The 14,393-nt window shown below is 41.4% G+C and overlaps 1 protein-coding gene across 1 annotated transcript in view; it reads right to left on the reverse strand.

The window, feature by feature from the left end:
- The window catches only part of STX18 (syntaxin 18), a 60,890-nt gene extending 50,073 nt beyond the window's left edge, over nucleotides 1-10,817 (reverse strand). The window contains exon 1 of the mRNA XM_082281705.1: nucleotides 10,638-10,817. Within this exon, the coding sequence (XP_082137831.1) occupies nucleotides 10,638-10,802 (165 nt within the window). The 5' untranslated portion in view covers nucleotides 10,803-10,817. The remainder of the gene's footprint in view (nucleotides 1-10,637) is intronic.
- Nucleotides 10,818-14,393: the final 3,576 nt, after the last annotated feature.

Consider the following 14,393-nt stretch of genomic DNA (forward strand, 5'->3'; position numbering starts at 1 on the left):
CAGTGAGGAGTCCCAGCACACTCATGGTGGGTTCCCATACATCCTGATGCTCCCTTCTCACCTCTTCTTTCGCCTGACACATCTCAGGTGTGCATTTCATTCCAGGAATTCCCACAAGCCCAGCAGCAAGATTATTACTGGTCTTCTGCATATAGTGAGATTTTGTTTTCATCTCAACTAAACATCGGAGGCCTTAGGTTTTTTTACCATAAGAAAAATAAAAAATTCACTGAATGACCATATCAAAATTCTAGTTAGAATATCAGATTAATACTCCATATTAGAGGTCAAATAAATTTAGGAGTAAAACCAAGACCCCTTCTCTTATTTTCAACCATTAACCAACATAACATTTGAGAGCTTATGGATATCCCCACAGAATGTCCACCAACATTCCCCTGAAGCCCACTTCACACTTCCTATCCAGCTGAAAAACTGGAGAGGTGGGAAACACCAGTCAGTTGTGAAATATTCAATTTAGAATCAGTAAGTTTACATCCATATTAAAAACTGTTTAAAAGACCACAAAAAACAAAAGGAAATACCCAGTGGGAAATGACAAGCAATCCATTAATAGTGGAAATCAAAGACTGAAAGGAAGCTGGATTACATTTAATTGTATCTGTTTTTTGTTTTGTTTTTCAAATGCTGGACAATACCTACAAAAATGGAATAGATCAAATTCGAGTCAATGCAGCATATGCATTTTTCTACAGGTCTCACCAGCCTCCATCAAAAGGGAAGGCAGAGTCAGAATGAAAGGGTAAAAAGGGACAACAAACACCTGATCACTATAAAATGTAATTTTTTGCCAGACAGAAAGTTTTGACACACCACCCTGAAGTCAAGAAACTCACATTTTCAAGAAAGTATCCATCATTTAACATTCTATGCAATTATACCACAGTGTAATATTTTCAACACTAAAGAACATTTTCCTTAAATTGCTGGAAATGATTCATACCTCCAATTTTCACCCTTTAATTGTTCTCACTGCTGAAGCTATCATGCCAGGTTTTAATATCTGCCAGTCTGAAAAATATTTTCGAGTATAGTGGACTGAAGTTTCAAAGACAGAGCATATAATTACATAATCTTTCACTGAAAAATTGTATCCTTTCGTCTATGGTGAAACACACAAAAACTTAATCGACTCATTACCAAAAAATCACAAGCTATTAACTCAGCATTACAGCAGTAACTAAACCTGATGACCAAAATGAGTTTCAATTAGCAAAAACACAAGTGTACTACTCATTGAAAGCAATGATATGTAACCAATTTTTGTGAGAAGTTGCAAACCCCTTATGTTTTGAAATAGCTGTTCCCTGAGATTAGAATTAAACTTTTTTTTGGTGAAGCACAATTTGCATCCTAAATAACAGTATCTCCCCATTTTATTAATATTTCAATACACTTCAGAGTTCAAACCAATTAACATATGTGATGACTGAGAAATTCTGTTTGATAATTGTCACAGAGGAGAAAACTCCTTAGCCCAGTCTTGATTTAGTGGAAGATAACAAAAGAAGTTACTTTTCCAACATCCAAGAACATCCCTCTCTACCTAACTGAAGAAGCAGGATACACCATGCACACAGAAAGAGAACTGCAGGATGCTGGGAAGACTCACACCTAAGACCTTCTCTGGGTTGCTATCCACCAAACTTGTTCTATTTTCAAAAAAGTGGAGGAGAAGAATAATCAGACACCTTAAAGTCACCAACTTCCAGGAAAATTAGCTTTATTTTGGCCTCACTATTAATATCTGGAAAAATAAACCCCAACAGTTACATCTCTTAACAAACCACACTGATACTCTTTTGAGTCTGCTTATTTTTATGTTCATTTCTGTCCCAAACAAGAGATTATATTTCAAAATACATAAATATAGAGCCCAAAGCTTGTAGCAATGGCAGTGTATCAAAGTACTCAAAATAGTAAGCTGCTGTTGCTCCAAAATCTTTGATAAAGAACTCAGAGAAACAGCAAAAAGCATAAATGCATAAATTAACTCACTAACCTGAAAATATCAACTTCCAGCTTTGTTCTCCCTTCTTCCATTTCCCTTCCTTTCTTTCCTATTTAGATGAACTGTATCATAACCTCATACCATTTCCCGATATTCTTTCTTTTTCTTTTTTTTACTCTTATTTCTATCTCTAATGCTAGACTGTCTCTTCTCCAACCCATATCATTCAATTTTCTTCCAGCTATGCCTGCTCACTTTCTATTGTCTATCTTTTCCACTGTATCCCTCCAGCTTTTCAGACACCTCAAGGCCCACCACCTTGCCCCAGCTCATCTCCCTCACTCAGAGGTCATGCTAATGTAAACTATGTTTAAGAATGATACCTATAATAAACCTCTGTTTTCTTCCACATGCACTACAAACTTCCACAAATGTTATCCTTATTTGTGGCAGGATCACAAAGCAAGAACTTGCAAAAGGTGTCAGCTTAATGGAACACCACAGTCAGGAAAGAGTTCATAGTTACCAGCTGCAGGATATAACAATTCCTGCAGCTCCAAGCCAGGAAAGAGCCTCCCACAACCAGCCTGGAAGGAGGTGAGGTGAGGACGAAGACAACATCCTCAAAACGGGAACTGCAGTGTTAGATACTTTTGGACTCCTCAGCACCACATGAGGTCCAGTTAGTCAAAACAAAATTAACAGGCAACTAAGGAAAGTTGTCTCCCAAGCCAACTTTCAATCCTGCTGTTCTGTGAAACTCAGAAAATAATTCCCATGGAGTTGAGAATGTAGTTTAAAACAAACAAACAAAGCAGGGGGAAACAATGACAGACATTTGCACAGACATTTCCCAAAATGCAGGAGTTTGTAACTTTTCCCCAAGGCCAACCAATACCCTCCCCACCGCTTCTGAAGTGATTTTTGCTAAAACCAGAAGTATCACATGGGGAACATTAGCGATTTGGCATTTAGTCCTAATGTACTGAACAAGGTCATCATTTCATTATTCTCCAAAAGTTTCTGTTGTTTTTTTTTTTTCCTAAATCTATACTCTGCTATTTCCTTAACCAGCTTTTTACATGTTTCTCATCTACTAATTAAAATTATCTTCTTTCCCTTCCATCTCTCAGACTAAACTTCTCTAACAAGGATGAAGAAAATGAGAAGCAAAACCAATAAATGCTCATAATAAAAAACTAATATTGACTGTAATTTGCATAGGGGAAGAGATAAATCTGAGATATTAGACAGCAGTACACTGTAACTCTCTATTTGATAAAGTACAATTTAAGTACAATTATATTTTCTGCCTACAACATGGGGGAGGGAAACCTATGTGCATGTAAATGACAAAATGCAGCATCATAAGTGAACTTTGGGGGAAAGAGTGACTGTTCATAACTGCTCATGGGAGAAGTCAGAATTAATCCTAATGACCTCAGCAATGGGCTCAATTGAATAGAACTTACCTCTCATTAAAAGTTAAGAAGCGAACTGAAATACTACTCACTGTCCAAAATTTGGCACAGTCATTCACATCTAATAAAGACTCTAACTGGCTACACCACAAGCAGGATATATTTCCCCTGCATTCAAATATTCTCTCATGGGAGTTATTCTTATGTAATCAGTAGAGCCAAAAAATTGTATTAAATAACTTTATTAAATCAGGTTATAATTTTTTAGTTGGAGTATAAAACCAAACCATTAAAGCACACAATTTTAGCCATTTTCCTCATAGCACTGGTAAGTATCAACTATTCAATTACAACAGAAGCAGTTTCCTACATGACCATGCAGTCTTTGATGCTCTGCCTGTGTTCTGCCACAGACTTTAATGGTACCACCCTTGGATATGGAACTTTTAAGGATTAAGGCCCTTTCAGTTCTGTCTTAGACCTGGCAAATACATGTCCCATTCCATAAAAGTTAATACAGCAAACTGACAATTTCATTATTTTGGATATTATTCAGTCTTTCAAAAAGCTCGTATATAATCCGACTCGTTCTGGAGTCACCAAACTGAACTTCACCCAGAACCAGCATCATAATAATTATTGTATATACCAATAAAACATTTAATATTGGGCATTTTTATTTTTCTGTACCTTCTACTTTTAGAACAGGGATAGTCTTACTCCCAGCACCAGCACATTGGTACCTGCCAATCACTGAAGTTGTGATATATCTGAAACCAGTAGGCAGTGGAAAAGCCTGTGGACCCCCCAGTCTGCAAGTCAACTCTTTTCTTACCATATTAGAATTGTATTAAGCATGAGGAATCCTCTGTTTGAAATCCTCTGATTTCATCTACTAATATTTTTCAAACTTTTTATTTGTAAACACCTAAAAACTTTCCAGTGAGGGTCTTTTCTTTCTTCTCTTTCTCTATTAGCACTGTGTACAGTACACAATTTCAGTGGCTGAGTTCTTTTTCTTAGTACCTTTTCAAAGAATCCTGAATACTCTGAAAGGGATCAGAAAGTATGTATGTTTAAAAACACGCCGTTTTAGTTGTGCTATGTCAACAATTACATCATGGTATTCAAGGTGATCCTCTATAGTCAGTTTGGGCATTCCCCATGCCTTTTTCAGGCCTTACTTAATGCAGTGACAGTGGCAATGAATAAGCTATAACACCACATATAAACACTCCAATCCTTTTTCTCTCCTAAGGGAATGCTCTAAATACCACACTGTACTAAGATGTGCAGGAATATCTCAAATCTGGCACCAAAGACAAAACACCAGCTCTCCATCTCTTCTAATAGCACTGCTATTTTAAATTATCCTATAGGCTGCATTCCAAACAATGAAATAAGTTGGACTTTCACAGGTACACATGAAAAGCTGTTTTACATAGAGTATGTAAAATTAAAAAAGAAAATAAAATTATAAGGTCACCACTACCCTATGTGTAGCCAAAGCAATGTACTACAAAACTCAGGTGGCCTTGTAATTAAAAGGTTTGCTTAAAATTTATATGCAATGTCATTTGTTCTGGCTTTCACAAGAACTAGTTTTGGAGACAAGTTTTATGTGGGGATTTTTCCTCCTCATTACACATTTGTACAGAGCAGCTGAACATATTTTTTGTGTGAATATTGGCCTATTGTACCAATTTTTTTTTGAAGAATCAGTTAATCATCCTACAGAATCCATATGCAGAATTTATATGAATAACAGATGTTGCAGCCTCATGAATCTGGCAACCTTACATGTTCAACAGCTTCAAACATGGACATTTGATCATTCTGAAATTTTGCATTTAAAGACTCAGAAACATTTAACCTTCAAATTTTCCTTTCTTAAGGATGTCTTCAGATATGCCTGATATTGTTTTTGAATAATTCATGCTCCAAGTCTTCATTTTTTAGCTTTTCACAAAACCTTAAAGAAGAGTATCTCCCAAAGCAAAACAGCATTTTATTCATGACTGCAATTAAATCCACCATGAAATTCTGCTTGACCAATAATTTATATTTATTTCTGTTAATAGGCTATATCAGCCTTGATTCCATTTCTCCAACACATATTGAACAGCCAGCAATCATAAAAAGTTCTTGTTCCTTCAATATTTTCAAATATCTAAGAAGTATATTTGACAGACGATATTGCCAATTGCTCACACTTGCCATAAAAAAGTAAAAGGGAAGGCTTAAAGAGTCAGATTTCCTAATACTGTCCTAAAACAGAAGCTCAAATGCCAAAACTTACAATCTTCTAAAACATCCAAAACAACAGATTTAAGGCACTGTAAAGCTCTGAACCACTGTCACATAAACTAGAGCTCTGAATTGCTTGTGTTTGTCACTGAGCACTAATTACAAGTCCATTTTTTCACTTGAATACTTTTGCTCTAATCCTTAAAATTCTTCAATCATTTAGCTTAATCCCAAACCTGACACCATACCAAGGAACAAATGTATTGGATTTGTGTGGCAAGGTTTTTTTTTGTCCAACAGAGCCAATGCCAGCTGGCTCCAGGACAGACCTGCCACTGGCCAAGGGCGAGCTCAGCAGCAACAGTGGTTGTGCCTCTGGGATAACAGAGTTAAGAAGGGGGTGAAAAAGTGTTACTGCACAGCAGTAATTGCAGCAGGAGAGAGGAGTGAGAATATGTGAGAGGATCAGCCCTGCAGACACCAAGGTCAGTGCAGGAGGAGGGGCAGAAGGTGCTCCCACAGGCAGCTGGGACTCCAAGGGAAGTTCGCAGTCTCCTGGCAGGACCTGTGGAGACAGAAGCCCACACTGGAGCAGTTTGGCTGGCAGGGTCCCAGGACAAACTAACACTGGAGCAGTTCATGGAGGAGTGTGTCCTGTGGAAGGGACCCCACTCTGGATCAGGGGAACAGTGTGAGCAGTCCTCCCCTGCGGAGGAAGGAGCAGCGGAGACAACACGTGAGGACCACAGCCTCCACTACCTGTTCCCCTGTGCCACTGGTGGGGAGGAGGTAGAGAACTGGGAGTGAAGTTCAGCCTGGGAAGATGGGACGAGTGGGGGAAAAATGTTCCTAAGATTTTGGTTTATTTCTCATTATCCTACTCTGATTTGATCGGTAATAAATTAATTTTCCTCAATTCAAGTAGGTTTTGCCCATAACCCCATTGCTGAGAGATCTCTCCCTGTCCTTATCTTGACCCATGAGCCTTTCCCTCTATTTTCTCTCCCCTACTCAGACAAGGAGGACAGTAATAGAGCAGTTTTGGTGGGCATGTGGCATCCAGTCAGGATCAAACTGCTACAGCTACATAAGCCTATGTAAAAGTATGAAGAAATGCAAACTTTAGAATCCCTGTATACTGCACTTTAAATAGCCACGTCACTGTAAAGTCTAAGAGGAAGAAAATGTTTTGTTTTCATTCACTAAAAAGCACTGACATACACATAATGGATTCTACATCTTTTAAAAATTGCAATTAATGGAAAGTCTGTCACTGTTACTGTAACTTTCCTGTAGGAAATCCCTCAACAATCATTTCTCACCTGGTCCTAGTCAATATGCAACTGGTGAAGAGATGGAGAGATGCCAAAATATTCACCATAAAAAAGCATAAGTCACATTACATATCAGACAACCCAATGGTTGTACAATGCAGCTGACAGACCAAAAAAAATCCCAAACCAAATAAACAGTGATGGGTCAATGCCAGGGCAAAGAAAATCCTTTCAACAGTTCAGAGCCATAACATTCATCTTCAATTTATATGAATGGAACAGTTTTATCCCAGTTTAATAACATCACCAACAACACCAGTCTCTGCAACTAGCATTACCATGGTTATAGATGACCTCATAACACTAAGTTGTGTTAACAACTTTGTCTCAAATACAAAAACCTTCATCAACTCCCCTGAGACTGCAGCAACACAGTATATCTGAGCATAAAACAGCCAGCTTCAAAAAAACCACAAATTAATACAGATTGTTGAAATATTTTCTTGTGATTAACACAAAACACCAAGCACGTCTCTAAACCAGCTATCCCACACAATATCGATTCAAGTCAAAACTCTTATATTCTATTCTCTGTGCCTCATTCAATCCACCTAAAAAAATCATGTTAAGTTTGAGAATGTAAAACAGGAATTTATAACTTTATCTCCCCTGTGCAATGAACCTTTACCATAAATACAGAATCTGCGTAGGATTGCTTGTTACAATTTTGTCAGCTTCTTCTCCAAACACTAAGCACCTTCAATCTTCCCTCTTAAACATCACTTAGAGACTGTATACAAAGAAGTCAAACCCCAAAAAGGTTTCCACGGTCCTTGGAACCTACAGCAAAACTCATAGTCCTTCAGTGGCAGAAAGGAGAAAGACAACATACAATGTATGATAGTTACATCGCTTAATACTGTTCAGCAAAGTGCTCAAACACATGAATTATGTGATACAAAACCTCTGTGGGATGAGCTAGAGATGTCTCTGATCCTACAGCGGAGCACCTGCCCAGTCCCACACTCCAGCTGTGTGGCAGCTGTGAGCAACTGTGAAGCAGCTGCTTCTGGAGCTTGGAGCACAAGCAGCACCACCAGCACAGCCCTACCTGCAAGATGCTATGCAAACCCACCCAGAATATAATGTTGAAAGGAGTAGCTCTCTGTGTAGACTATTATTTCAGTATTTCCATACTTGCATGTCAGATGGAGAACTTGTACTAAGGACTATGGGCTTCTTTAGATTGGAGAAAAGGGGGCTGCGGGGGCAACCTCACTGCTCTGAACTTTCCTGAGGAGAGGACATGAAGAAGGAAGTGTCAATGTTTTCCCTCTGATATCCAGGGGCAGGATGACTGGGAATGGTTCAAAGCCGTGCCAGGGGAGGCTTAAACTGGACATTAGGAAGCATTTTATAATGAGCAGGTGGTCAAACGCCAGAAGAGGCTTCCCAGAGAGGTGGTTGATGCCCCAAGCCTGTCAGTGTTCAAGAGGCATTTGGACGATGCTCTTAATAACTTGCTTTTAACTCTCCTCAGCCCTGAAGGGGTCAGGCAGCTGGAACAGATGATGGCTGTAGGTCCCTTGCAACTGAACTATTCTGCAACCAAGTAAAGCATAAAGAAGGTGGTGGCTAAGTGTAGCTTATTCAGGGTCTTCACTGTTATCCTACACAGATTCTGACCAGTGTCTTTCATTACAAGTTTTATGTCAAACACCAGCTAACCATTTGATACCTTCTTCAGATTAAAAAATAAACAAAAAACCTGTACATTAGCAAGAATTCACTAGCTTTTGGACAGCTTTTAGAAAAGCAATACATTAAAGAATTAATGCATATGTCAAAGATTACATTTCCCTGCCAAGGTGCATAGTCTTGGCTGAAGCAGTTAAACTTTTAATCGAAAGCCTACAATACAGTATTTGAAAGAGGGTCTGACACATACATAATCAAACTGATCTGCATTTGGCTGAAACAAACAGTTAAAATCATAGTTTTATTTTACTATAAAGCTTATTTCTTCTAGCTGCAGTTTCAATGTTTTATTCACACATTAAAATGACATTCTGTGGTCTGGTGGGTTGTTGGCTCACTGTTGCAAAGGTACAGGAGCTATGGAGCAAGGCCAGTCCATCTCGTTCCTCCTCACTGATCCGCTGTCAACAGCTACCATGTGTTCACACATGCTTCAACAACACATTTCAGCTTTTGCTTCTTCTACAAAGTAGTTGTTTATATAAGTACCATTATTTAAAACCACTGTCCCCCTCAGATGGTTCAGCTCATCCACACTGGCATTAGCTGTTTACTTCACCTGACATTCTTACAAATTAAACAAGACACTTTTCTCCACACCTTTGCCCTTCTTTCTGTTGTCTGGACAGTGAGGAAACTCAGAAAGGGTGAAGAGTTCAGACAGAAAACTAGGATCTTCAGAAAATATCAGGTGTGAACAGGGGGAAGCCAAAGAACTAGGGCAGGAAGGGAAGTACATGGCTATAGCACACCATCACTGCACAGGATTACAGTGGGGCAAGGAGAAGATGGAAGTGAGGGTAGGCTTGAGTATGCACAGAACTTTAAAAAAGAAAATCAAACCTGGGAGGACGCAAAAGAGCCCGGGCAGTAGGAAGGTAAGGGGGAGCAGAGACGAGGAGGGAGGAAGAAGTTGGCATGAACCTAGTCTAAGACTGTAAATTATTTGAAATACAGACATGGAAACTGAGAAGGAGGAATCAAAGTGCAGACAGAGATAATACCGGAGGCAATGGGTCAAAAAGCTTGTTCAGAGGGAAGAAACAAATCTGTGGCTATAAGAGTACCTAGAATGGAACCTAAAACCCTCAGATTTCCTTGTGCTTTCTCTGCTGCTACAAACCACTTGTGCATTCCTCATTTAGTCCCAAACTTGCATATCCATTCTCTAAGTCTGTCTCCTCAGAGTACCTCTTAGTTTTTCAAAATACAGTCCAGTGACTTATTAAAGATATGTTATTCAAACCCTGCCTTTGACTCAGGATGGAGGAAAACAATCTGCAAAAAACCTGTTTTTAAAGAACGACTATGGACTGAGGACTGTTGTTAATGCTCATCAGCTTTCACCTCTGTAATTCCTTAACTTTTCAGTGCTTGTCTTTTCAAATCTTAAAACGTTCCGATTACCTTTGTACATGTAATCTGCCTAGGGCTGGCGCTTTACTGCCACAACGTGTGACAGGAGAAGCAACCAAGCCAAAGGCAGCATGCAGGGAGCAGCGTTACGAACGCTGACGAACGCATGTGCTACGGCAGCGTTCTGTTACGTGGCAGCCGGCAGGAGGAAACACCCGTGCGCAGGCAGGCACGGGCCGCAGGGGCGGCGGATCCGCACAGACACAACCGCAGTCCTGGCAGGAGGGGCCGCGGCCCGCAGAGCCTCCCAGGAGAACCCGCGCCGCGGGGAACGCGGGCGACAGGCGGGCTCGGAGCCGGCCCCAGCCGCCACGGCAGCGCCGGGCCCCGGCTCTCACGCCGCGCTCCCAGCCCACACCCGTGTGGGAAAGCGCTGCCCCGGGGCTCTTTGCGGGCGACTCCGGGGCCCGCTCGCTCTCCCCGGGGAGCGCTGGACGCTCCGAGGCGGCGGTGAGGGGCGGGCTGCCCGCCCGGGCGGAGCCGCTGCCGGCGGAGCCGCTGCCGGCGGACCCGGCTGCCCCCCGCCCTCCCCCCCGGGGCCGCACTCACCACCTCCCGCGCCCGGCTGGTGAAGTCGCTCTTGGAGCGGGCGGCGCCCCGCTTGAGCAGCTCGTCCCTGGGGCTGTCCCCCGCCGCCGCCACCCCCAGCGCCTTGTTGCGGGTCTTCACGGTCTTCACGCTGGCCTTGAAGAGCAGGGTGATGTCCACCGCCATGGCGGCCGCCGGTGCCGCCGCGCGCCCTTCCCCGCGCAACGCGGCCCCGCGCGGCGCGTTCCGCCTGCGCGGCGGGGCGGGAGGGGGCGGGGAGGCCGCGGGGCGGCGCGGAGCGGAGCGTGCCCGCGCCAGGGCTGCCAGCGCCCTGCGGAGGGAACCGCTGCCATGGGCTGGGAGCCGTGTCCCGGCAGAGCCTGCACGTGTAGCCAGCGCTACGGAAACGCTGTACGGAAAATGGAACATCCATGGTGTAACGACCCCCCGGCAGGGCGTCCTGCCAGGTGCTGTTGCAAGGCAGGTTAATTAGAGTTTATTAAGAGATATGAACCAGGTCTGCACTGCGATCTGGGGTAGGCGCTGGTGTGAGGCTCCCCTGGGAAATGTCCACACGTGTGATCAGGCGCTCATCTCTTCTCCGTGGTGACAGGGACAGGACCCCAGGGCATGGCCTGGAGTTGTGTCGGGAGGTTTAGGTTGAATATTACAAAAAGGTTCTTCACCCAGAGGGTGTTTGGGCACTGGAACAGGCTCCCCAGGGAAGTGGTCACAGCACCAAGTCTGACAGAGTTCAAGAAGGTTTGGACACTGCTCTTAGCACGTGGTGTGACTCTTGTGAGTGTCCTGTGCAGGACCAGGAGTTGGACCCGATGATCCTCGTGGGTCCCTTCCAACACAGAATATTCTGTGTTTCTGTGATTCTGTGTATGTACCATGATCACATATGCCTGACCTGTGTAGGTGGAGCAACCTTGTTACACCTGGAGCATGCAGTGATGGTTTTTTCTCCAGAAGAGAAAGCTGACCTCCTAGGTCCCCCGATCTGCTGCAATCCTGCACTGGGACATGTCACATCAGTACCTGCAAGATGTATCATAATGTTTGTAATCTCGTTCCAAAATAAGCTTTGTGAAATAACCTTTGTTATCAAGGCAAGTTTATTATCATGTTTCATGCAATAGCCTAGCTATGTGAGATTGTGTGGCAGAGAGGGGAAATCTTTCGACCAAATAACTAGTGGTGGTGTTTATATAAATATGCTTATGCATACATATGTGCCATCCAATGCACTGGGATCCAGCAGACACGATGTAGTTTTTATCTGTCCTTTCACTGACCAGAAGCACATTCCCTGACACAATCTCCAAAGAACACAATTTCAAAATCCTACCTCACCGAAGCGTCCTGAAACTTAATCAACCAGAAATATTTTTCCTATCTACTCCAGGGTATCAGGCTTTCTTCTCATGTTGATTACTACTCTGCTTTCAGTTCAATTCCCATCAATTCAGCCATAGCTCTATATTAGTGGATCCCTCACAGTTATATTGTAATTAGCTTTCATTCATACTTTGTTATTATTGTTCTATTTTAAATGATGTTTTTATTGTGATACAGGTACGTATTTCTAATTAAAGGAATAAGCTGTTTTAAGTCTCTGTCCTCGGTGCTGGATTTACCATGAGAATATGTTTAAGGTATTAAATAAGTGGACAATGAAGGAGATTGAAGTTGTCACTTCAGGAATGCCAGCAGTACTTGATTGAACCCTGAGCCAAATGCTTTGCTCTTTCAAGATTAAGAAATTCAGTATAATACTACTTCAGCAAAGGACATGTTTAATAAAGCTATGTGAAACACACGTATAGTAAATCAGATCCTTTCAGGTATGTTTCCTAATATTGATGGATTTTCTTTTCCTTGCATTACCAAAACCAGAGCAGTCACATTTAATAAACTTCCAGGAATGACTTGATCACACTGACATCCTCAGTCTTAAACTCCTTGAAGACACTTCTGAGACATGTTAATGAATGCTACCTGTTCAGGTAATCTTTGTGTGCTGTGGTTCTGCCATCCTTAACTAATAACTCATTCCACATACACGTTCTTTCACAGGTACTTGCACAGGCATCTTTTTGCTAGTAGAAATCAGAAGTCCACATCTTGGCCTGTGGTAGTATGCTCCTAAAAGTGCAGGTGATAGCATTAACCTGTGGTTTTGTGCACATTCAACTATATGGTTTGTTCCAATATTTAATAAAGCTAACATTTACACTCTGTTAAAATATTCTCGTTTAAGTGGCCATTGGAAAAGAATCTACAGAGTTTTTTCTATTAGAGTGCTGGTTTTTTTACATTTAAACTGTAGAAATACTAAAGCTATTTTGAAATTTTGAACTTCCCCTTCCCTTTGTGCTTTTAGAAAAAAACGATGTGTTGGTGCCTATGTCAAGTAATAGTTTATTCTCTAATGAGATTCAGGTTCTTTAAAGTAACTGGAATACTCTATACTTACTTTGACCAAAAAAAAAGGAATCCACAGTTCATTAAAGCAGAGTAAATTTTAACAGACATACTATAGTTTACCTCCTAATTTTGCAAAGATTTATACATATATTAAACTACTTTGAATAGTCCCACCGAGGTCAATGGAACCTCACAAGGCACACACAGTTAAGCACGTAACTCTTTTACTAGATCAGGACCTTAGCTGGAAATTCTTTGGGAACAAGATCATGTCTTTATTTCTACTTTTACTTACTTACTTTTGGTTTATGCATGTGACCAATAGTACTGAAAAACACCCCAAAACAATTATAGTAATATTACACAACTAATTTTGAACCTCAACAGTATTAAAACATCCATTCCGGCCCAAGAAAATAAACAGAGACACATTTTAGAAGAAACAGAGTATTAAAATTCCATATAGCTGACCTCATCTGTCAGAAATAGACTGAACAGTTAATCTGGCAAAAGAAAAAGTTAAAGTACCTTTTTAATATGAAAGAAGGTGGCTCAAATGGTCTAACTCATTAGGTATATAATACCCAGGGCCTCTGCTGTAGAGATAAATAGATAGCTTTGAAGATTACAACTGCTTTAAAATCAGTTGCTAAGAACTGGTGCCCAGAGCTTTCATTTGAACTTGATCCGAGCTTCCTGTACACAGTAACTGCATCTCCTCAGTAGCCATTTGCACTTCCACAGCCACCTTCTTTTAAAAGCTTAGAATTTACTTTGGAGCAGATAGGTTTCAATAGTACATGCTGGAGCTTCCTGTAATTGCTAAAAACACTAACCTTGAAATTTAAGATTTTAAGGTTGGAGTAAAATTCCAAAATCACACACAAAGGACTACAGTCCCACCACAAGCTATGCAGGTAAGTTGGTAAGACCACATGCACTGTGCACTCTGTTGTGCCCCAGCAGAAGCATGTCTGAAGAGAAGAAATCAAGGCATTGCAAACTACAACAGTTTTGTGTGCAGTGTGAGGATGTCAAGCTGATCATCAAGTCTTGGTGTACCTACCTGCTTAACAGGCATTTCCAGTAAAATGTCCTGGGAAAACCTGCCAGTGAAAAGGAGTTCATGTTTCCCTGTGATTATCAATGTTCCCATTAAAGAGAGACTGGTGGGGTTGTCTCAGAGAGAGGTAACTCCTCAAATTGTAATTTCCTTTGGTGTGAGAGATAAACAAAAGGAATAAAGCTCCTGAACTTCCTCCCAATGTTACAAAGGTCCTAATGTGGCACAGGCAATAGAAAACTACATGTGGTCCATTTTATACGTTTTATATTTTTTCTGCC

Source organism: Coloeus monedula, assembly GCF_965178545.1.
Source record: "Coloeus monedula genome assembly, chromosome: 5".
NCBI lineage: Eukaryota > Metazoa > Chordata > Aves > Passeriformes > Corvidae > Coloeus > Coloeus monedula.